This window comes from Solanum verrucosum, unplaced genomic scaffold (genome assembly GCF_900185275.1).
Source record: "Solanum verrucosum unplaced genomic scaffold, falcon-dt-bn FXZP01000009.1, whole genome shotgun sequence".
Classification (NCBI taxonomy): Eukaryota; Viridiplantae; Streptophyta; class Magnoliopsida; order Solanales; family Solanaceae; genus Solanum; species Solanum verrucosum.
The window spans coordinates 4,873,072-4,896,071 of record NW_026020231.1 but is presented as its reverse complement, the minus strand read 5'-3'; the positions used below and the strand labels follow the sequence as shown (position 1 = coordinate 4,896,071).

The 23,000-nt window shown below is 33.3% G+C and overlaps 4 protein-coding genes and 1 pseudogene across 4 annotated transcripts; 3 read left to right on the top strand and 2 right to left on the bottom strand.

The window, feature by feature from the left end:
* Positions 1-2,950: 2,950 nt before the first annotated feature.
* LOC125832608 (uncharacterized) lies at positions 2,951-4,217 on the bottom strand. The gene is made up of 3 exons (XM_049511799.1): positions 3,936-4,217; positions 3,782-3,848; positions 2,951-3,672 (listed from the first exon to the last, which is right to left on the bottom strand). Exons 1-3 carry the CDS (start codon positions 4,097-4,099, stop codon positions 3,373-3,375), a joined length of 531 nt encoding a protein of 176 aa, XP_049367756.1. The 5' UTR covers positions 4,100-4,217; the 3' UTR covers positions 2,951-3,372.
* Positions 4,218-5,155: 938 nt separating this feature from the next.
* LOC125832303 (uncharacterized) lies at positions 5,156-7,022 on the top strand (annotated as a pseudogene).
* Positions 7,023-9,821: 2,799 nt separating this feature from the next.
* LOC125832302 (uncharacterized) lies at positions 9,822-11,668 on the top strand. Its single transcript, XM_049511442.1, has 3 exons — positions 9,822-11,075; positions 11,167-11,376; positions 11,441-11,668. The coding sequence occupies exons 1-3, from the start codon at positions 9,822-9,824 to the stop codon at positions 11,666-11,668; spliced, it is 1,692 nt and encodes a 563-aa protein (XP_049367399.1).
* Positions 11,669-15,618: 3,950 nt separating this feature from the next.
* LOC125832600 (uncharacterized) lies at positions 15,619-17,492 on the top strand. The gene is made up of 3 exons (XM_049511793.1): positions 15,619-16,848; positions 16,950-17,156; positions 17,262-17,492. The coding sequence occupies exons 1-3, from the start codon at positions 15,619-15,621 to the stop codon at positions 17,490-17,492; spliced, it is 1,668 nt and encodes a 555-aa protein (XP_049367750.1).
* Positions 17,493-17,817: 325 nt separating this feature from the next.
* On the bottom strand, positions 17,818-21,234 carry LOC125832603 (mitogen-activated protein kinase kinase 6). The gene is made up of 8 exons (XM_049511796.1): positions 21,038-21,234; positions 20,836-20,920; positions 19,903-20,037; positions 19,175-19,399; positions 18,905-19,087; positions 18,450-18,673; positions 18,141-18,186; positions 17,818-18,043 (listed from the first exon to the last, which is right to left on the bottom strand). The coding sequence occupies exons 1-8, from the start codon at positions 21,109-21,111 to the stop codon at positions 17,951-17,953; spliced, it is 1,065 nt and encodes a 354-aa protein (XP_049367753.1). The 5' UTR covers positions 21,112-21,234; the 3' UTR covers positions 17,818-17,950.
* Between the last annotated feature and the right edge of the window lie 1,766 nt (positions 21,235-23,000).

Here is a 23,000-nt window from a genome sequence, read left to right as displayed (position 1 = left end):
TGTTATCATTGTTCAAAATGGAGGAGCGAAAACGAGTATCACCTAAAAAGTGAAAGAAGAAGCTAAAGAAAAGAAGAAGAGGCGCGTGGGGAAGGTAAAGTGAAAAAGAAAAGTGGGACCCACGGAAAAAAAGCATTCCCGGTTTAGTGGAATACCGTACGCGGGGGACTATGGGCGCCCTTAGAACTGCTATTCTGGTTTTCCTCATAGACTACTTCTTATCCTATTTTCCTGGAAATGACCCCACCACTATTTTCATACTCATTTCCTTTTTTTATTATCTTTAAGTATTTCTTATTAATCATATTCATATTCTTTCATATCTCAAAAGTTGAGTGACCTTTTATTCGTTCATAATATTTTTTCTTGTATCAATTCTTATTTTAAGATATTAACTTCATATTATATGAACATGATATGATTTAATTTATATTAAGTTTTAAAAAAATAAAAAAATTTAAACTAATTCAAACGGGCTCTATTTAGAAAGCAGCTGACACATAAAATCAGATTCGTATCTGTACTTTTTTTTTTTTGGTGAAAGAAATTGTCTTTGGGTTGAAAAATGATGTAAACTGACCCTAAAAAAATATTCATAGACTATTAATGACATCCAAAGGTTGCTTATACCATTTCAATACCTTCAAAAGTGAGGTCTTCAATCTACAGCTAAAATGTACTCCTATAAACTATTTTTTTTTTTATTGATTTCATTTCTTGTCATCACAACTGTTCTTTGGTCTACATTAAAATGTACTAATAAGAAATTCTGACAAGTTTCCTGTTCTTTTTTCTCCTCCACAAGCATAATTTAATAATAACTCATGTGTGACATTTTTTAGGAGTGTTAATACAATGTATACTGAACAACTTGTTGAATAGAAATATGAAAAAATAACGACGATTGAATGGACTCGTGCTAAATGTTATAAACAAAGGTCTGGTGAAATTTAAACTACTTTATCACTAGTTGATTTTATTTTTTTAAAACGAAAGCAGACGCACCACAAAGTGTGGAAGAAAAGGCCAACCTTCTTGTATTAATTAACAAGAAAATATATACAAAGTCAAATAGTTCACATTAATCCTAACAAATATGAAAAACTAAATAATATTTAACAATTGTATTTACTCATTTAGCAGTAAAAAGCGCACGTACTAACATTTCAAATTTTACGCTAACTGAATTTATTTATTTATTTAATAAACTGAAATTGTTTGAAAAATCATTAGAGTTTGGTCACCTAATTGTATGATTACAGATTTCATTTTCGATTTTCTATTAGAAGCCCAATGAATCAGCCCTTAGCACTCCTGTATAAAAGTGTGCAAGCCCGATTGAATTGGCCCAAGTAATTAGCCCATACAAGTGTTGTGTAAAACAGTAAAAGCAAATTTAGACTAATACTATACGATTTAGGCTACATGACTTGTAACTTACTAGATTTACTTATAAAAGGCCAAATAGAAAGAAAAAAAAAATATGCAGAGTCAAAGAGTTGTAGATTTCAAAAGTGATACGAGGGAGTTACTCGGATGGCAAAGCTTCCTCGGGAGGGAAAAAATTATCTGTGGTGAATGTCCTGGAATTCCACAAGTAAAATTCGAAATTTTTTAAAAATAGAATCATAATGGACGCTATTTCGTGGAAAATGAAGGCCCACTCCAGATGCTCAAAGAATTTAGCCCGCAAAATGACCAGGAAAAAGCAAAATTAGTACTGTTCTGGGATTTTATAGACAATTCTTTATAGCTGTCTTGCAAGTGTATGCATAATTCTTTTTCTATTTGTAGCCAATAATTCAATGATCACACCCTGTATTGGTATAAATGCTTCACCTTTTCCACATCAAGTTTTGTAGGTTCAACAGTTTCCCCTAGTAAAGTAGCCAAGTGCAACATTTATGTTATAGATTGAACAGGGAAGTCGATCCAAAAGACTAGTCTAATAGGTGCAAGTGACTTATAATCCATTACCAGTACTCTTTGTAACAAATTAGAGGCACGATTGACACATAAAACTGTCGATGCACAGCCAGTTTCGAAATATATATAGCAAATAGAAGACGAATTATTGAACCAAATAATTGTAGATGCCGTCTTCCATATTTGACAGCACAAAAGGCTTTGATGCTTGCCACCATTTTGAGTAATATCTTTTTTTTTAAAAGGTTGAGAATAATTAGAAGAAAAAAAAAGGAGTGGGAGAGGGTAATTTGGTGGTTGGTTATGTAGCTGTCATTAAGAAAGACGAGAAGAGTAAAAGGTAAAAACAACATGAAACCCGCATAATCCAGCAAAACATACTTGTGAAACACCTCACTTATAAGATCACACTGGGTATAAGATCTCGGTGCAGGTAAGTTCTGAAAACACCTCACTTATGAAATTACACTGGATATGTTGATACAATGTGTGATTCTAAATTGGCAAGGATATTATCATTAGTGAACAGTGGCGACTCATGGTCGGCACACGGCATTCTTCACAGTTTGTTATCTGCACGATAGTTCGAAAAAGACACTTCTTGGAAAGTGCATGGGCCACCAATATGCCATTCTTTTATTGTGTGTGTTTGTCTTAGCAAAGTGGTACCCAACACATGACCAAAAGCCAGCCTAGCCTCTACACAAAACTAGTCAGCAATCAATAAAATGACTCTTCCATCCCTAAAATATAACAATCTGCAAAACACAAATACCCCACACCACCTATTCTCCCTTAATCTTAGGTGAGGGTCCATCTTTCACATGAAAATTCAATATTTTTCCTCAACCAACTTGCCATCTTCAACAATTCTTTATACCAAACAAATCTAATTAGTTAAGTACAAAATCCTCAAGCTGAATCACATAGTTAGTGGCGATAATAACGCTATTAAATGGACTTTTCATATGACTAAACATTAATGCTATAAAATTGATGATCAAAGATTGACAAAGAAATTAGCATTGCTATAAAGAATTAGACCATCTTCATTTCTCCTTCGGATTACAATTACAATAAAGGATAAGAGTGACAAACTTTACCGTCACAAAAGAAGAAGTCTTTCTTTTAGACTCTCTCACACTACAGTAGATACTCAATACAAACTTTAGCCTAATGCTAAATAAGAACCCTAATTAATCCCAAACGAAAGAGAACAATCTTTTGATTTATCGCTTCTCTTTGGGTTGTACTAAAAGTATTTATTTTCCGATATCAAACGAACACTCATTCATCACCTAATAAACATATTCACAAACAGGAGTTGAATGATGACTCTCTTTTTTTCACTCTATATATACAAGACTAAAACGAATTCGTTATGGTAACTCACCTCATCCCAAAAATCTCACATTTTTATTGTTTTTGGTTGGTTTCTGGTTTTACCTAAGCGAAAGCAGAGATGCTGCTGCGGCAATTGAAGCCTTCAATCCTCACAGTAGCTGGCTTGATCCCGAATTTCACCGGAGCACAGCCTCCTCCACTCTTACGAGTGGAAGCGGAAGGTTGTGGTGGAGAAGGTGCAGCAGCTGCTGCTTCTGGAATTGCTAGTATAGGAACAAAATTGTTGTTGCTGAATTGTGAATCCTGAATCAGGGGATTCGATGCCCTACTGGGTGGAGATCCGAAAAAAAACGGTGGAGATGAAGCCATATCAAAATTGGGCGTTTCCATATCAAAATTCCCCTGTTTACCAAAATAATAAAAAATCATCAGCATAATTGATATCAATTTCAATCAGTTCACATCACAAACTACATCATTTGCAGATGAATCGAAAACACATAAATTTTACCTTGCTGAGGATGATATCCAGAAGTTCAGTTCCGGCTTTCAAATCGCAACCCTCCGATTGCTGATTACTGCAACAGAAACACCATAACTAATTAACAAAAGGGGGAAAAACGGAGAAATTAAAACAGCAATCAAAAAAAGTTATATGAACCTACTTGATTTGGAGGAATCGAGAAGGTCTGATCGGTTCATTGAAAAGCCCATTCCGGCGAGGTTTGGGGTAAACAAGACCATCAGAAACAGAAATATCTCCCCGTCTAATTTCTCCAACACCAACACAACCCATCAAGGCCTTTTGCTGATAACCACACCTATTCATTTTTTCCTTTTTCGTTTTTGCAAAACAGATCTAAAAAACTGAAGCAACAAAGAAGAATATAGTATATCAAACACTTGAGATCTCTATGATAATACCTATGAACATATAATTTTTTTATATATATGTCTGATATTACTAAATATAAACACGATGATGATAAAAGAAGAGCTGACATAAAAAGAGTATGTAATTATGGAAAAATAATAGGATTAGAAAGAGAAAAGAGAGAGAGTTACCTGTGTGGGTGGGTGGCGTCTGTGAAAGGCGAAAATGGAGGAGAGAGATTTTTGATGAGAGGAGCCAAGGGACACACCAATCACCATTCATACAAGGTGCGCGACGAAAGAGACATTAAAAATAAAAATAATGTATAAAATTTCCGTACGGTTTTAGCGTGTAGCACGTGGGATAATCACCAACATACCATAAAGATCGCGGTGAAATGATAAGTATTTTTTTTTGCATATAAGTATAGTAAACATAAGCAAATTCAGATGAATTAGACTTAAAAAAAATATCATTAATAAAAAATTTATCCCTTAAAAGTTAATAATTACAGTAATCCCTCAAATGGATACAATAATATAAGTGTTGATACATTAATCTGATGCACGAGATACACTAATCGTTAAGTAAGATACATTACATTTTATACATGATACACTAATCTAATGTACATTTTATACATGATACACTAATCTAATGTACATTTTATACATGATACACTAATCTGATGCGCGAGATACACTAATCTGATGCGAGAGATACACTAATCTTATGTGCGAAAATGAGGAATTTTGGAGATTTGTAAAACTTATAGGGAATAATGGTAATAAGTAAACTAAAAGGTAGGATTTCTGTAATTTTATTATAAATTTAGAGACAAAAATTAGCAATCACACCATGTAAAGGATAAAAATTAAAAACTATCCTATTTTAGGAAGGGTGTGTGCAAAACAGCGAAGCCCATATATTTAATTGGGCTCAACAATAGCCCAAGGGGATTTGTTTCCCTTCAGAATTAATGTCAAATAAACCTAGTTAGGTTTTGTGTTAATGTTACAAGTTTCCACAGATAGCAAGGCTGATGATGATAAACTCTTCATCATTATATTACTCAAACAGTTGAAGATAATAATCCAACAAATTTAGTAGATCCAACCTTACAATTGCCCCATCATATTCTCTATTCCATATTTTCCTACCTTAGTTTTCATTATCTTCATCATGTACGCCTTGTAAACAACAATTGCCATCGTAACATCCCATCACACTTGGCTTTACACTTTAGTGAATCCCTTTTCCATAAATAAAATCCAAAAAGTTTCGGAATTCAATAAGTTCTTCTCTTGACACTTGGAAAAATAAGTTGTTAAATGTTGAAAAAAGAGTATTGCACATTCAATTTACCTCGTCACAACGATGTCCAAGATACAATGGAAAACGATTTCCATGAGGTCTATTTAAGCATTAATGAATGTTACTACTATTTTCCAGTCGAAATGTCTTACTATTCTTCATTTAACTAATTGTGGACTTGTTAAGCATGTGTTATGTGGTGTACAAATAATTCCCTCTTTGCAAGAGCTGAATTGGAATGAGTCACCTTAAATTATCTGAAGATATAATATCCAAGTTTTTTAGGAAGTGCCCTAATATTAGAGAATTGAGTTTGGTCACATGTTGGGGGATAAACTTTAGAATAACTTTCACGTATAGAAAACATAAAAATCATATTTGTATGTTATAACTATAGTTTGTATAATTGCGCTCCATAGCAAGCATAATTATGTATATTTCGCTATACATATACAAAAGAAAGCAGTTGTATAATCTGTTTCTGTTTCGGTATACATATACAAAAGATCAATTGTATAATCTGTGTTTGTATAAAGCGAGAGAGAGAGAAAGACAAAAGAAAACTGGCCAGGGGAAGATCATATTTGTATAATCATAGGTGTATAGGACGAAAATATATGCATTTGTATTTGTATATACAATTTTCTCTCGCTTTATACAAACACAAACACAATGTATACATTTGTGTTTGTATAAAGTGAGAGAGGCAAGTGAGAGTGGTGAGCGAAATCTGGGAGATGGGAGAGAGGGGAACGAAATATATATACAATTTTCTCTCGCTTTATACAAACACAAACGCATTTTATACATTTGTGTTTGTATAAAAGTGAGAGAGGCGAGGGAGACTGCCAGCGAGAACGAGATTCACCAGGAGAGAGACGAAATAGCAACAGTTTGCTACGGGGTACAATTAAATCAAACTATGTTTATAACATTTAATTTGAATTAATAGTTTGCTATTATATACAATTTTCCCTAAACTTTATCGTATTAACTAACTTAGCTTGTTTGGAGAAGCTTTACGTGAACGTTAGTAATTTAGGTTCTTTTACAAACATACAAGTTATTGCCCCGAGGTTACAAGTCTTCCATTTCATTTTTCGGAGTCGTAAAATTACTACTAACATGGATATTGGTGCTTGTAAAATGATGCGGGAATTATTAGAAATTTCCTAATGGTATTGATACTGAAAATTTCTGTTCGGACTTTCCTCATCTTGAAACATTGTTACTTGGCCCTTGTCATACAGAGAAGCCTATTATTAAAATTTCAAGTTCTCTTATCCGTCCCGGCCACAAGTAAACCAACTTTCAAGAGAAAGTATAGTTTCTTCTCCTAATTTACCTTTTTTTCCAATATAAAGGTACAAGACTTCAACCATATTTAGCTCCTCTAAGTGATACTTCAAAGCTTTTAGAGATCAGCTATAATATTGTATTGGTTCCTAAAATTCACGAGATCATGAATAGGGGATGGTTCCTCACATTGAGTAGTCACCTTGAGAATTTTAGCAACCACAATACAACATTGGAGTTGCGCATTCGTGAAGAGGTACATTATTAACACACCTTTAATTAATCAACTATGTTAATTATACTCTTCAATTTTCATATATTGTACATATCGATGAATCATCTTCGTGTACTATGTATAAAGACAATTACATATGGATATCTTGGGATCAAGGGGCGAAGCTACGACCAAGTAAGGGGGTGGTCAGCCGCACACCATTCGTCTAAAAATTATATTGTATATATAGGTAAAATATTGTCTAATATCTGAATATATAATAAATTGACACCCTTACACATAACAAAGATTGTTAGTCTTGCGGTAAGCACGTGCTTTAATAACTTTGAGGTCTAAGGTTTGATCTGAGTAGCTACATTTTTAAACACAATATTTTTTTAAACAACAAAACAGAAATAGTCGCCCCCATATCTTCTTTATGTTTTAACCTTAAAATTTGAATAACCTATTAATTAAGATTGTATCTTTATATTTTTTATCAATATTAAGTGAATCGTCAGGTATAACACACACTCAAGAAATTATTTTTAAAAATAAAATTAAACATTATTATTCACTATTATACTTTTGATTATTTCTAAACTGTTCTTTTAGAAAATGTAAAATTGTTAAGAATTTTATTCAAAGAAAAGGTAAATATGGAAAAAAAGTTTCAATAATTCTCTTGAACTTTGAAACAGTCATTTATTTTGAATCATGAAAAAATTTTCAACAATTCAATTAATATGAACTAGAGATGAAAAAACTTTCAACAATTCACTTAATATGAACTAGAGGAAGTATACTTAACTAGTAGCTAAAATTGTTTTTGTTGTTTTTTCTCCATTACTTTTGATTTATACCATTGATAGTTTTATAATTTAAATTTCCGTATGATTTAATTATTAAGTGATATGTAATCTAATTCTGAAATTTTGTGATCCCCACTTCGCTAATAATAATTTTATTGATTGTTCTAAAGTTTGAACACCCTTGTCGAAATTTCTAGCTCTGACACTATTGGGATCATGTCAAGTGGACGAGCTCCAACACAACCGCTATATCATATCAAACACTTAATGGTAGACATGCACAAACTCAACTATGAACATGAGTATTTGATGAGATACATTATTGATGACCTACTTTGGATGTCTCGTCCAAACACATTGACTCTATATATCAATACCGACTAGTTTTTCTCCAAGTGTAGTTGTAAGCTTTCTCTTCTTCCGGTTCAGTTTCTTATTTATCTTTTCGTAAAAGAATGATACATATTCTTATTTGAAAATAATTTAATTTTGAACAGGAAGCTAGCAAGCAGTTGTTGGCGCCATTACTTTAAGCATTTTGAGGTTAAAGAAGAAGAAATAAAAATAGAGCAACTATTTTGAGCTTTTGCATTCCATGGAAGGTTAAAGAAGAAGTTACTGATGTAAAGAAGTACTATAAGTCGAGGAAGCTCATTTTCGTCTTTACTTGGCAATTCAATAAATAGTTAGGCCACTCCCTCAGCTTCTTTTGCCTTTACGGGATGAATTGTAATAATTATTCATATTGTTTTTTATCCAACTCTTATTAGAATCTAAATAATTCATTCATCTCATGTGTTGTTTACACACATAAACTTAGGTCTACATGGTTGTGCTTTGTTTAGTATCTAACTGTCTGTTACTAAAGCCTTTACATTAGACAACATGCATGGCTTAGACTGGTGGCCTAATTGCATAGTTTTTGCTTCTCTGTTGGACTTTGTCACTGAATGTGTCATATTCCAACAATTATGTTAGTTGTAATTAATTACTGTGATGATTAAAGATGGAATCAAAAATAAAAATTGAAAAGAGAATATACTATGTGTAAATAAATGATAAAACATAGTACATAAACATGCCTTTTAATTCAAATTTTGTTATTAATTTGACCACCTACTGCCGAAAACAATTAATGATGACCAATCTACCTATAATATAGTGTATGATGAACAACAATGATGATCAATCTACCTATAATATAGTATGATGAAATTATTTCTAAAGCCCTGCTATAACTTTGTACGTACCTATTGTCAATGTTAGTTAATCTTGTCCCATCTCTTTGATCTAAGTTTGAAGTAGGGAGAATCAAACAAATTCTGCTAAACTTTATAAAGGTTTCAACTCTTGGTCAGTATGAACATAAAACTACACTTGGATATACATGCTTGTAAAATGTTGCGGGAAATTTCACTTGGATTGTTGGATATTTCCTAATGCTCTTTATCCTGAGAACTTCTCTTCAGATTTTCCTCATCTTAAAACTTTGTTACTTGGCCCTTGTCAAACAGAGAAGCCTATCAATATTTCAGGTTATTCATCCCTCAGAAAATAAAAAATGTAAAGATTTTTTATTTCTTCATTATTATTTCTTACTTGTAACTAAGTGAATTCAATTATTCCTATAAGTTTACTCACGGCAATCATTTAATCAGATGACAGAAAAAACACATATCAATGGATCTAATTAATTTGATCTTTTCAATTACAGATAAACAAAACAAAACTTATACTATGATAAACATTCTCTAAAAAGGTCTAGCTAGCGAAAATAAGTAATAAGGTGCCGAACCTTTCTGTTAATGTGAGCTGTCGAAGAAGACACGGAGGATAACAAAAAGGATATTTTGGTCTAACAAATTTAATTTTTAAAAAATACTAGGGATAAAAATTAAATACTAAATGTCGGTGCAAAAACTTGTTGGTGAAGCCCATATATTTAATTGGGCTCAAAATTACCATATGACTGACTACTCTTCCTCATTGCTCAAATCAACCTATAGGTTTCAGTTTCAGTTTCAGTTTCAGTTTCCACACCATGGCTAATGGTGAAGAGCGCTTTCTCATTTCTCAAACAGTTAAAGAAGATATCCTAACAAATCCAGTAGATCTAACGTTACAATTCCCTGATCATCTTCTCCATTCCATATTTTCCTGCCTTAATTTTCACGATCTACGCCATGTCCGCCTTGTTTGCAAAAAGTGGCATCGGAACACCCCATCACACTTGGCTTTAAACTTTAATGAATCCGTCTTCCGTGAAAAAAATCCAACTACATACTCGGAAAACGAGTATTGGAATTCAATCCGTTTTTCTCTCGATGCTTCTAAAAATAAGTTGATCAATGCTGAGAAAAGAGCATTGCGTGTTCAATTCAATGATTGCGGGGATCTCCACGATATAATGAAATTGCTCGACGGAAACGATTTCCACGAGGTTTATTTGAAAATTGAGTCATTTCGTTCATGCTGCTATTACTCCTATTTGCCCTATATTTTTCAGTCGAAATGTCTTACTATTCTACATTTAACTAACTGTGAACTTGAAAAGCATGTGTTATTATGTGGAGAAGAAATAATTCCATCTTTGCAAGAGTTGAAATTGGAAGGCGTTACTTTATCTGAAGAAATACTATCCAAGTTTATTAGTAAGTGTCCTAATATTAGAGAATTGAGTTTGATGTTTTGCTGGGGGATAAGCTTTATCGTATTAACTAAGTTGGATCATTTGAAGAAGCTTTATGTATACCTTAGTTATTTTCATTCTTTTACAAACATACAAGTTGTTGCTCCGAGTTTACAAGTTTTCCATTTCGTTTTACGGAGTTACGAAAGCAGAGGTGTTCCTGTTAACATGGATATACGCTCTTGTAAAATGTTGCGAGAATTTCACTTGGATTGTTGGAAATTTCCTAATGGTCTTGATCCTGACAACTTCTCTTCAGATTTTCCTCATCTTGAAACTTTGTTAATGGGACCTTGTCAAACAGAGAAGCCTATCAAAATTTCGGGTTCATCCCTCAGAAAATGGATCTTGTCCTTCCCACAACTATATGAATGTTCAAGAAGAAGTATAGATTCATCTCCTAATTTGTCTTCTTTCCAATATATGGGTTCAACATTTCAACCATATTTAGCTCCTCCAAGTGAGCTTTTAGAGAACAACAATAATATTGTATTGGTTCCTAAAGTCCATGAGATCATGAATAGAGCTTGGTTCCACAAATTGAGAAGTCATCTTGAGAATTTTAGCAACTACAATACAACATTGGACTTATGCGTTCGTGAAGAGGTACACTAAATCTTGTAGTTAATCAGTTTTGTTAACTACTCTTTAATTTTTAATACAATCATTTTCTTACTATGTATTAATTATGAGGAAGACAAGATCATGTGGACATCCTAAAGGCAAGCCAAGTGGACGAGCTCCTACACAGCCGCTACATCATATCAAACACTTAATGGTAGACATGAAGAAGCTCAAATATCAACAGGAATATTTGATGGGATATATTATTGATAACTTACTTTGGATGTCTCATCCAAACACATTGACTCTATCAATACCAGCTAGTTTTTCTCCAACTGCATGGGTAAGCTTTCCCTTCATGTGTTAACAAAAGAAGTTGTTTGAAATGATAATTTAATTTTGAACAGGAAGTAAGCAAGAAGTTGTTTGGTAGAGGGGATCGCAATTGTTGCTCAGGTACTCAAGACAAGTGTTGGCGCCATTTCTTGAAACATTTCGAGATTAAAAGAGAAGAAGAAAAAGAAAAGTCCAATGTGCTAAGCTTCCCCTATGTCCATCCAGGAGCGGTTAAAGAAGATAGTGATGAAAAGATGGACAAGTTAATTTTCGCATTTACTTGGAAATCCAATAGATAGGCCACTCTCTTTTAAGTTTTGTGGTTTCTTTTACTTTTACTGGATGAATTTTGGTCTGCTTTTAGCACGGGTTAAGCGCTGTAATAATTATTTATATGCTCTTCTCCTCGTGAAAAGTTAAAATTAATTTCTATTTGTATTCAAAGTCAAGCACTTCAATTTTTAAATATCATTATTTACTTTAAAAACAAAACAATCTCTTTTAGTTCGGTTTCAAGAAGTGCTTAAGTGATCATATTGGAGTGTGATCGATTGTAGAAGATAATGGATTGTGGAACTTTGGTTATATTTAGCGAGGATACCTTTCCTTACTTTTCCAATCCCGATGATATTTTTATTCATGTATAAACAGAGGATTTTGACTGATTGATATATAAATTTATTCTGTATACTTTTCTCATTCGGTCATAAGTAGGTAATTTTCCTTTACATTAGCTAGCTGTTTAGTTTCCTTTAGGGAAGATATCCTCCGTCATATTTTTGGGACATTGGTGCCCATGCTGTTCATAAACTAGAGCATATATACCCTTTATACTAACGAACATACACGTGGTATAATCTTATCCACCGACCCTATTTAGTCTTTTGTTAGAGTGAAGAGCATATATGCTCTAGTTTTTGGACAGCAGGGGCACCAATGTTCCAAAAGTATGACGAATGGTATTTGCATACCATTTACGATAGTTCGGGGATATATTTGTCCTTTTCCCCTTTACTTTATTCATCATTTATGATTCTGCATTTACTATGCAGACAGATTTAACGGACAGCTGCATTTAGATTAATCATACATCTTTCGATTGAGTTCGAAATATAAAGTCGTTTTTGATAAAATATATTAGCAAATTCAGATGACTTGGACCTCAAAATGGATATCGGATATGATGTTAGATATTCACTAGCATTGTTAATTACTGCCTTGGAAATTTATAGACATTGAAATTTTGTGAGACTCTTACAAAACATGTTTAAATCGAGTTTAAACTCTACAAAGTGTGTTCAATTTTAATTAGGATTATTGGAGGCTACTCAACCCTAACTATGTACGAAGACAAGTTCACGTGGAGTTCCTAGGAGCAAGTACATTCTATCAAACACTTAATGGTAGATATGCACAAACTTAAATGTGGAGAGGAATATTTGATGAGATATATTATTGATAACTTACTTTGGATGTCTCATCCAAACACATTGACTCTATCCATACCTACTAGTTTTATGTGACACAATTTTAATATTTCTTCTTGTATAAGAATGATGCATCTTTTTATTTGAAAATAATTTGATTTTGAACAGGAAGTATTCAAGCAGTTGAATAATAGAGGGGATCACATTGTTGCTCATGTACTCATGAAAGTGTTTGCGTTTCTTAAAACATTTTGAGGTTAAAGAAGTAGAAGAGAAGAAAAAATAGAACAACCCAATGCATCAAGCTCCCGCGATACTCATCCCGAGAAAAGGTTAAAAGAAGAATTTAGTGATGAAAAGAAGTACAAGTTGACAAAGCTCATTTTCGTATTTACTTGGCAATTCAATAGTTAGGTCACTACAATTTTAATTTTGTGGCTTATTTTGCTTTTAGTAGATGAATTCAAGAACTCAAATAATTATTCATGTGATCTTTATTTATTATCCTCTTCTTTTCAATTAGAGAAAATGCACAAGTACCCCCTTCAATTATACACGAAATTTCAACGACATACCTTAACTATACATGAGTCCTATTATCCCCTAAATTATTTTTAAGTGTAATAAACACACCCTTAACATAGCCTAAAACCTATATAGCCACTCACTTGATGGGAGGTGTTTTACACTGGCCTCCAAGTCATCATTATGTCAGCGCCACATCAATAAATGATCAGATCTATAAAAAAAAATATAAAAGCTTTATGTATACCTCAGTTATTCTTTTACAAACATACAAGTTGTTGCCCCGAGTTCGTTTTACGGAGCTATGAAAGCAGAGATGTTCCTGTTAACATGGATATACACTCTTGTAAAATATTGCGAGAATTTCACTTGGAACTTTCCTAATGGTCTTGATCCTGACAACTTCTCTTCAGATTTGAAACTTTGTTAATGGGGCCTTGTCAAACAGATATTTCCACAACTATATGAATGTTCAAGAAGAAGTATAGATTCATCTCCTAATTTGTCTTCTTTCCAATATATATATGGGTACAACATTTCAACCATATTTAGCTCCTCCAAGTGAGCTTTTAGAGAACAACAATAATATTGTATTGGTTCCTAAAATCCATGAGATCATGAACAAAGCTTGGTTCCACAAATTGAGAATTTTAGCCACTACAATACAACATTGGACTTATGCGTTCGAGAAGAGGTACACTAAATCTCTTAGTTATCAGCTTTGTTAACTACTCTTTAATTATTTTTTGAATCATCTTTTTACTATGCATGTTTTGTTTTAATTATGAGGAAGACAAGATCAGGCAAGCCAAAGTGTACGAGCTCCAACACAGCCGCTACATCATATCAAACACTTAACGAAGAAGCTCAAATATCAACAGGAATATTTGATGGGATATATTATTGATAACTTACTCTGGATGTCTCATCCAAATATATTGACTCTATCAATACCGGGTAGTTTTTCTTCAACTGCATGCGTAAGCTTTCCCTTCGTGTGTTAACAAAAGAATGATACATTTTGTTATTTGAAATAATAATTTAATTTTGAACAGGAAGTAAGCAAGAAGTTGTTTGGTAGAGGGGATCGCAATTACTTGGAAATTCAATAGTTAGGCCACTCTCTTTTTTAGTTTTGTGGTTTCTTTTGGTTTTACTGGATGAATTTTGGTCTGCTTTGGCTCAAGAGCTTGTCCTCTTCTCTTCGCAAAAAGTTAAAAACAATTTTAATCTGTATTTAAAGTCAAGCACTTCAAATTTTAAATATCATTTTTTATTTTAAAAAATAAAAACTTTTTTTTTCAAATTTCACTATGACCAAATGCATGCTTAGTGTCTCTAATTTGAGTCTAAAATTTAAAATTGCTTTTTGATATAAAAGTGATCATTCGAGTTCATTAGAACTCAAAATAAATATCCAATAGAGATGGAAGCAAAAAAAAAATGTGAATAATCACCGGATGCAAAAAATTCTAATATATACACTGAGTCCTAATAAATTTCTATTAAATAAAGGGAATTTTGTATAAATCAAGAGCTAATAATATTTTATTTCTATTTCAAATTACAAAAATCTTTTAAATTTGGTGAAATTCGGATACATTTCAAAACATCCCAATTTATCGCGTTCCGATTTCGGATACATTACTCAACATTCCAATACACCGTATCTCGATTTCGGATATATCACTTGACGTCTTGATACATCACATCTCGATTTCGGATTCATAACTAAGCATCCTGAAAGTGATGTATTAGATTGATACATGAAATTTTAGAGAATTTGATGTGTGTGCTGACAAGTTGTACAACATCCATTTTAATGTAGTGTTTCTTATTAGTAAATTTTGACTCTTCAAGGAAAGAGGAAGAGGAAAAGTTAGATTTTGAGTTTTACCCTAACTCATACTCTTTTAGATTTTGAGTTTTACCCTAACTCATACTCTTTAAGAGAAATATATTTGCTTTTTAATCAAAATACTAATTTTGGAGTTTAAATGTAAAGATAATTAATCAATTCTAGCTTTAAGAGATATGAGTATTGATTGTATCTTCAATAATATCGTATAAAATATTAAAAGTGGTAATATATGTAATGGTTTAAAAGTAGTGGGAAAAAATTAATATATATTGATAGTGATGTAGATCTAATAAAATAGTTTATCATGAAATAAATTGTGTATTTAGATAAAAACCCATATATATATTGGACTCGTTAAGTTACACCTATTTTAGATAGATTTTTCCTTCAAATTAACCTAGTTAGGGTTTTGTGTTAACGTTTCAGTTTCCACAGCATGGCTGATGATGACGAACTCTTCATCATTACTCACACAGTTGAAGATAATAATCCAACAAATTTAGTAGATCCAGCCTTACAATTGCCCCATCATATTCTCCATTACATATTTTCCTACCTTAGTTTTCATGACCTGCTTCATGTACGCCTTGTTAACAAAAATTGGTATCTTAACACACCATCACACTTCAATTTCCACTTTAATGAATCTCTTTTCCGTAAAAGAGATCCAACTTCTTACTCACTTAACGACTTCTGGGATTCAATCCGTTCTTCTATCGACTCTTCTAAAGAGAAGTTAATCAATGTTGAGAAAAGAGTATTGCACGTTGAGTTTATCAATGACGAATACATCCGCGATATAATGAAATTGTTGGAGGAAAACAATTTCCATGAGGTTTATTTGAAAATGTTTTACGACCATTTGCCCTATATTTTTCAGTCTAAATGTCTTACTATTCTACATTTAACTAACTGTGTAATTGATGACCAGGATGTGTTATGTGATGAAGTAACAATTCCCTCTTTGCTAGAGTTGAAATTGGAAGGCGTTACTTTATCTGAAGAAATACTATCTAAGTTTATTAGTAAGTTCCCTAATATTAGAGAATTGAGTTTTGTCAAACGTTGGGGGATAAGCTTTATAGTATTAACTAACTTACCTTGTTTGGAGAAGCTTTATGTGAACATTAGTGATTCATCTTCTTTTACAAACATACAAGTTATTGCTCCGAGGTTACAAGTCTTCCATTTCATTTTACGGAATCGGGATCTTGAAATCGAAGACGTTGTTGTTACCATGGATATTCGTGCTTGCAAAATGTTGCGGGAATTTCATTTAAATTGTTCAAAATTTCCTAATGGTCTTGATCCTGAAAATTTTTGTTCAGATTTTCCTCATCTTGAAACTTTGTTACTTGGCCCTTGTCAAACAGAGAAGCCTATCAAAACTTCGGGTTCATCACTCAGAAAATGGATCTTATCCATCCCAAAGGTATATGAATGTACAAGAAAAAGTGTAGTTTCATCTCCAAATTTGTCTTGTTTCAAATATAAGGGTACAACATTTCAACCATATTTAGCTCCTTCAAAACTTTTAGAGACCAACTATAATATTGTATTGGTTCCTAAAATTAATAAGATCATGAAAAGAGCTTGGTTCCTCAAATTGAGAAGTCATCTTCAGAATTTTAGCAACCACAATACAACATTGGAGATACGCATTAAGGTACATTAAATCTCTTAATTAATCATCTTTGTTAACTATACTCTTTAATTTTATATATTATATATGTATATTGATGAATCATCTTCTTACTATGTATGAAGACAAGTGTATGTCATCCCAGTAGCAAGCCAAGTGGACGAGCTCCAACACAGCCGCTACATTATATCAAACACATAATGGTAGACATGAACAAACTCGAATATCAAGAGGAACATTTGATGAGATATATTATTGATAACTTACTTTGGATGTCTCATCCAAACACATTGACTCTATCAATACCCACTAGTTTTTCTCCAACTGCACTTGTAAGCTTTTTCCCTTTCTTCCAGTTCAGTTTATGTGACACAGTTTCATTTTTTCGAAAAAGAATGATATATCTTCTTATTTGAAAATAATTTAATTTTGAACAGGGAGTAATGAAGAAGTTGTATGGTAGAAGGAATCGCAATTGTTGCTCAGGTACACATGACAAGTGTTGGCGCCATTTCTTAAAATATTTTGAGGTTAAAGAAGAAGAAGAACATCCCGATGCACCAAGTTCTCTCTCTGCCCATCCAAGGAAGTTTAAACAAGATAGTGATGAAAAGGTGGACAAGTTGACAAAGTTCATTTTCATATTTTTTTGGAAATTCAATAGTTAGGCCACCCCCTTATTAGTTTTGTGGTTTTTTTTTTGCCTTAACAAGATGAATTTTGGTCCGCAATTAGCATGGCTCAAGAGCTTTAATTATTTCTATTGTCTTTTTGATTGCCCTGTTCTCTTCACAGGATGAATTTTGATCCGCAATTAGCATGGCTCAGAAGCAACATCCTTCCGTTAAACATGTTACAAATGTTACAGTACTAATAATGGCAATCAAGTAACATCTGAAATGTCAAATATGGAAAGGGGGATAGTAACCGGGGTGGGTGGGGGAACTGGTAGCGCCTGTGAAAGGTGAAAATGGAGGGGAGACAAATAGCTAGTATATTGAACTCATATTAGATAAAAATGTTGATAAGTAATTCATTCATCTCAAGTGATGTTTACATACAGAAACTGCTAGATATTACAGGTCTACAATGTAATAGTAGTTGTATTAATATATATGACAACAACTTATCTTGGAAAATTTACTGGTGGTTCCAGGCTACTGACAAGTATGCTGAGATCAATGTCTTTGTCTTCAAACTTCTTAATGAAAGGGTGACTCTGAAATTGATATTGTCGTAATGTGGTGAGTTGCACATTTACACACAGCAACTAAAAAGGAAAACACATGAAAGATGATGCACTGAGTTATGCTTACCAAAAGGTCCAAAGCTGAAGATCTATCCCTGGGATCCTTTTGAATGCTGTGTTAATAAAGCAATGCAAGTTAGCTAGAGAAACAACAATTAAAAATTCTAGCCAAACAGATTATCAGGCAGCAAACATGATGTGAATAGATAATGAGGGAACTATGCTAAGAACTTTTTTTTGTTCTTGAAAATTAAATTTAGGGTGATAGAGAAAGACAAAAGTAAACTTGGTGGGAGAGTAAAAACTAAAACACTAACTTGCTTGGTGAGCGCAGTTCGAAGTCTTAACACATAAGCAAAAGATACTGTATCCTTACCAAGCAGAAACAAACGAACAGAATTCTGGGGAAAATTGATCTGCTGGAGCAGAAGGTGGTGGACTGCTAACAATAGCCTCCAGAAGCTCGTAAAAGCTAGGTCGAGCTTGCTGGTCCTCTGACTGTATGTATGGGAAACGTCCAATAGCACATTCAAGGATGACCATACCCAGGCTCCAGATATCACTCTTGTAGTCATAGGTACTTCCACTTATTCTTTCAGGCTTAATCAGGGTAAATAATGAGTCAGTTTACTGCTAAACTGCATTCAATCATGAAACTAATCCTGGAAGAAACTATTCACAAAATTGCTGAATTGATACTAGACAAAAATAAAAGGCAATTAATGTTGCGAGTTTGATTCCCCCACATACCGCAATTCTTTTCTTGGTCAAAAAGAGCAATTACCAAAACACAGAACAAAACAACTCAACTTCTGTAGGAAGAGGACTTACTGCCATGTAATTGTAGGTTCCAACAAATGTATCCCTTTGACCCATAGAGCTGGCTAGCATTGCACTTACACCAAAATCTGTAATTTTTACCTCTCCTTTGTGGTTCACTAGCAAGTTTGATGGCTTTATGTCTCTGTGGATAACATGTCTCTCGTGATGCAAGTAGACAAGACCTTGTAAAACCTGCAAGAAAATATCAAACAGTGGCAAAAATTCAGCATCTGGAGAGCAGAAATTTGTTCAAAGATTAGTTTCTAGAAAACCAAGAACCTGCTTGCAAACAACTGCGAGATATGGTTCAAGAATTGTCTTAAGTTGCCCGATTACATCAACTAAAGATCCACGGTCCATATACTCCAAAACCAGAGATATAGCTCCATTGTGATAGAAAGAGTGGTAGCATACAACAACATGTGGACATTGTGATGCTTGATTTATTTTCAGTTCTTGCACTATCTGCTTACGAATATCTTCTTGTATATTCATCTGGATAACCTGGATCAGAAACAATCATCCATCAACATTAAAGGAGGCGACCAGGATGAAGTTAAATCAAAATACAATTTCGGCGCACCACTGCAACAAAAAGCGAAATGGGTCAAGTTGCACCAAATGGCCAAGATACAAGGGTCAAATTGCACCAATGTGGGATGAAGGATTTAGCAAATTGTTATTCCAGGACACTAAGACATATGTGCTCGTATGGTTGCTTTATCCAAATGCTAAAACGGTTCTCTAATAGGGATTAGAAACTATGTTTTACAAATATTTAGTGTGGTCTGTTTCGAGTGCTACACCTCAAACAAGAAAAGCTTGCTCTTCTGCAATTCATCGATCGAGGATCATTACCATATCCACTATTGCATGATATTGATATTTATAGCGTCTAATGTGTTAGTAGTGTACTTTTCTTGGTCCTAACTACACACAGACATCATTAATCAATTAAATTGGAGAAAAGAGGAATTCCAAGGGATTCTTGCTTGGTAGGTACTGACCTTCAGAGCAAACAATGTTCCAACCCATTTATGACGAACAAGTTGAACAACACCCCCACTTCCTTTTCCAATGACTTTGATGGTTTCAAGATCTTCCAATGAAAACTGAAGATCTATCTCCTTAGTTTCTGAGGGCTGTGAACATTACACACAAAACATTGAAACTTTCCATCAGATCATAGAAATGTCCAATACCGAATTTTGAATTAACCTAAATTTAAGTATATATCTGCAGACTAATTAAACAATTAATCCTTGGTTGAAGCTAGATTCAATTTGACGAAATATTTCATCAGACAAAGATATCTACAAATTTACAAAAGTTAACAAATTGAAGTTTCCAAAGTGCAACTTTAGCTAAATAAACAATCAAAAAGAACCTGCTCAACTTAAAATGGAATAACAATGAAGACATATCAGGTCAAAAGTATCTACGAATTTACAAAAGTAAACAAATTTAAGTTTCCAAAGGGGGGCTAGAGCTAAATAAACAATTGGAAATAATCAGCTAGCTTAAAATGGAATAACAATGAATAAATATCAGGTTAAAAGTATATTCAAATTTACAAAAGTGAACAAACTTGAAATTTCCAAAGTGCAACTAGAGCTAAATAAACAACTGGAAATAATATGCTTAACCTAAAAAGGAACAACAGTGAAGACATCTCAGGTTGGTTTCATAACTGAAAGTAAATGCAATACGAAAACTTAAACTACAACATGTGGAAATAGCAAAAAAAATCAAAACGAAGTATCTCTGTTTCAAGCCCTGAGTAAGGAAAACTCCTTGGTAGAGAGAGCTTCCCTCAAATGGGCCCTACGCGGTGCGAATCCGGATTAATCAGGCTCCAATGCAGTTATCGGACAGTCGGACACCGATGGAAACCGAAAAAGAAAAATCAGAAGTAGATCAGTTAAATTGAAAAATCTAACCAGAGATTCATTCTCTTCAGAAATGAGTCTGAGTCCTTTCTGGTTCAAAAGTAAATCGCCATCATGAAACGTTCCACTCGCAGTCCTGAATCAACAGCAATCAATAGTATCAATTTTCATTTTTTCACTAAATAAATGGGATTTTTTTCAAAAAAGTTGTACTACAAGTAGATTCGAGGTAATGAGTAAGAAAGATACTTACAAGAAGCTGGAAATGGGAGTATCTTGAGCGGGTACAGAGAGCTTAAGTTGCTTCAATGGCTTCGCCGTCTTCATAATTTTGATCCCCTAGGGTTTGAAAGGGGAAGTGGAGATTTTAGATTTTGAAAAGTGAAACGAACCGCCCAAAATACCCACTGATTTTCAAACTCAGACAAATACCAACAAATTATATTCTATTTCTATTACTGACAGGTTTGAATGTTTAGCCTACACATTTTTATTTTTATTTCGAATAAAAACAAAGCAATCAGTGATCCTTTATTCTTTTTATTATTTAAACGAAAAGTTAAAAATATCTTTCAACTATTAAAATTAACCAATTATACCCCTATTATATCCTTTTTTTAAAAATAAAAAAGAATAACGTTGAGATGGATTCTACCTTTGTAAAAAGATTTTGCCTATATAAAATTTTATATATATATTGTGTTTTCTTCTCAACGGGATAAATATATGTCACCTAAATGTTTGAACATACATATATTACCTAATTGTTACTCCTAATATAGTGGAATTTTCCGATAAAAATGAGGTAATTTCTTTTCATTTGGATGTCTAGTTTTTCAAAGGAAGAGTTATTCGATGTTTATATTGATGCATGTAGCAAATACTAATGAAATAGTTGAATTGCACGAAAATACTATAACCCGTTCACCCATGATATTCTATCCGGCCAGCCCAAATAGTTGGATTTAAACCAAAGCGTGTTGAGTTTCAAGTAGAGATGGCTTGAAATCAATTTCCAGCTACCAAATCTTTACAAATATAAAGCAATTGGTTGAAAAGTCAAACAACAGTGCTAGCCTAAATAGCGTGACTATTCTCCCAGCTGATCTTTCATTGTAAACTTGAAATGCATTTGGTTGGAGCAATTCGAAGACAAAAAGCTTGGTGTTTAAGTGAAGAAGGTAGAAGAGAGTCCATCATCAACCAAGTAACTACTCCTCGGATATTTCTCGATTATAAAAGCAATGCTTTGCTTGGAGCAACTTTACAAGTCATCTGGTACGTAAACCATATCATTCTTCTCGATGAAGTCATATGTTGAGAGATGAACACATGATGTACAATAGATCAAAACACATTACACATCCACAAGAGTATAGATGCATCCATTGCATATTGATCACAAAACAGCTATTCACCAAATAAGGTTTTATAGACAAGTTCCACCTTGACAATGTCATCAACTTGTCACTGTCTACTTGCAGATTGCACAGCTTACTTAGTGTTAATTGGCACTTTATGACTGTTAAACCCAGCATACGATATCTAGACACACCACACTAAATCTTTGAACTTTTTAAAAAGGTCATTCACACATTTCAATGTTATACCAGAGCAAACAGCGAGTTCAAGTCTCGCAATCATCTGTCAATAAAATACTTCTACGAAACAAATCCAAGAAAAAGAATTCAGTCTTTACAAGGTAAGAGAGGGAGTGATGCAGCCCAGAAGAATATCTAAAGAAAAAATGTCATACTTAACCAACTAACAGCTTATAGATCACATGAATAAACACAAACTTAGTTGTCCATCATATCCCAATAGAAGTGATGCGATGCCCAAAGAAATGGGAGAAAAAAGATGCCGTCTACGGCCTTCCCAGATATCAGTTTTGCTTATCCAAGTTACTTTCTTCTTCGTTTTTTTTTCATTTAGCTGATAAATTTGCTAACATAAGTTTCAGCTCATTTGATAGCAACTCCTTTTTATCAACAGAAGCAACTATGCTTAGAAATTAAGGACCAGTAACAATTGGAACTAATGATACCAAGAAATATATGGGGGTCATTATCCTGCTTAATCAAAAACAATATTTACATAATGCATGTAATCAAAATGTACAAATGTGAACAATTCAACTGTGATAGGAGAAACCAGGAGACCCTTACATTAGTATTGTTCAACTCCAGATTGTAGAAGTTCATCGTATCATATGT

Bases quoted from the DNA above. Each gene is read 5' to 3' on its own strand.
- LOC125832603 (XM_049511796.1), bottom strand. From the start codon at position 21,111: ATGAAGACGGCGAAGCCATTGAAGCAACTTAAGCTCTCTGTACCCGCT. The intron at 19,400-19,902 runs GTCAGTACCTAC...TTTCTGATCCAG, and splicing joins GAACATTGTTTGCTCTGAAG to GTTATCCAGATGAATATACA. The intron at 19,088-19,174 runs GTTCTTGGTTTT...ATTTTCTTGCAG, and splicing joins TCGCAGTTGTTTGCAAGCAG to GTTTTACAAGGTCTTGTCTA.
- LOC125832302 (XM_049511442.1), top strand. From the start codon at position 9,822: ATGGCTAATGGTGAAGAGCGCTTTCTCATTTCTCAAACAGTTAAAGAA. The intron at 11,076-11,166 runs GTACACTAAATC...ATTATGAGGAAG, and splicing joins ACTTATGCGTTCGTGAAGAG to ACAAGATCATGTGGACATCC. The intron at 11,377-11,440 runs GTAAGCTTTCCC...AATTTTGAACAG, and splicing joins GTTTTTCTCCAACTGCATGG to GAAGTAAGCAAGAAGTTGTT.
- LOC125832608 (XM_049511799.1), bottom strand. From the start codon at position 4,099: ATGAATAGGTGTGGTTATCAGCAAAAGGCCTTGATGGGTTGTGTTGGT. The intron at 3,849-3,935 runs GTAGGTTCATAT...TTTCTGTTGCAG, and splicing joins TCTCGATTCCTCCAAATCAA to TAATCAGCAATCGGAGGGTT. The intron at 3,673-3,781 runs GTAAAATTTATG...TTTGGTAAACAG, and splicing joins TGGATATCATCCTCAGCAAG to GGGAATTTTGATATGGAAAC.
- LOC125832600 (XM_049511793.1), top strand. From the start codon at position 15,619: ATGGCTGATGATGACGAACTCTTCATCATTACTCACACAGTTGAAGAT. The intron at 16,849-16,949 runs GTACATTAAATC...CTATGTATGAAG, and splicing joins CATTGGAGATACGCATTAAG to ACAAGTGTATGTCATCCCAG. The intron at 17,157-17,261 runs GTAAGCTTTTTC...AATTTTGAACAG, and splicing joins GTTTTTCTCCAACTGCACTT to GGAGTAATGAAGAAGTTGTA.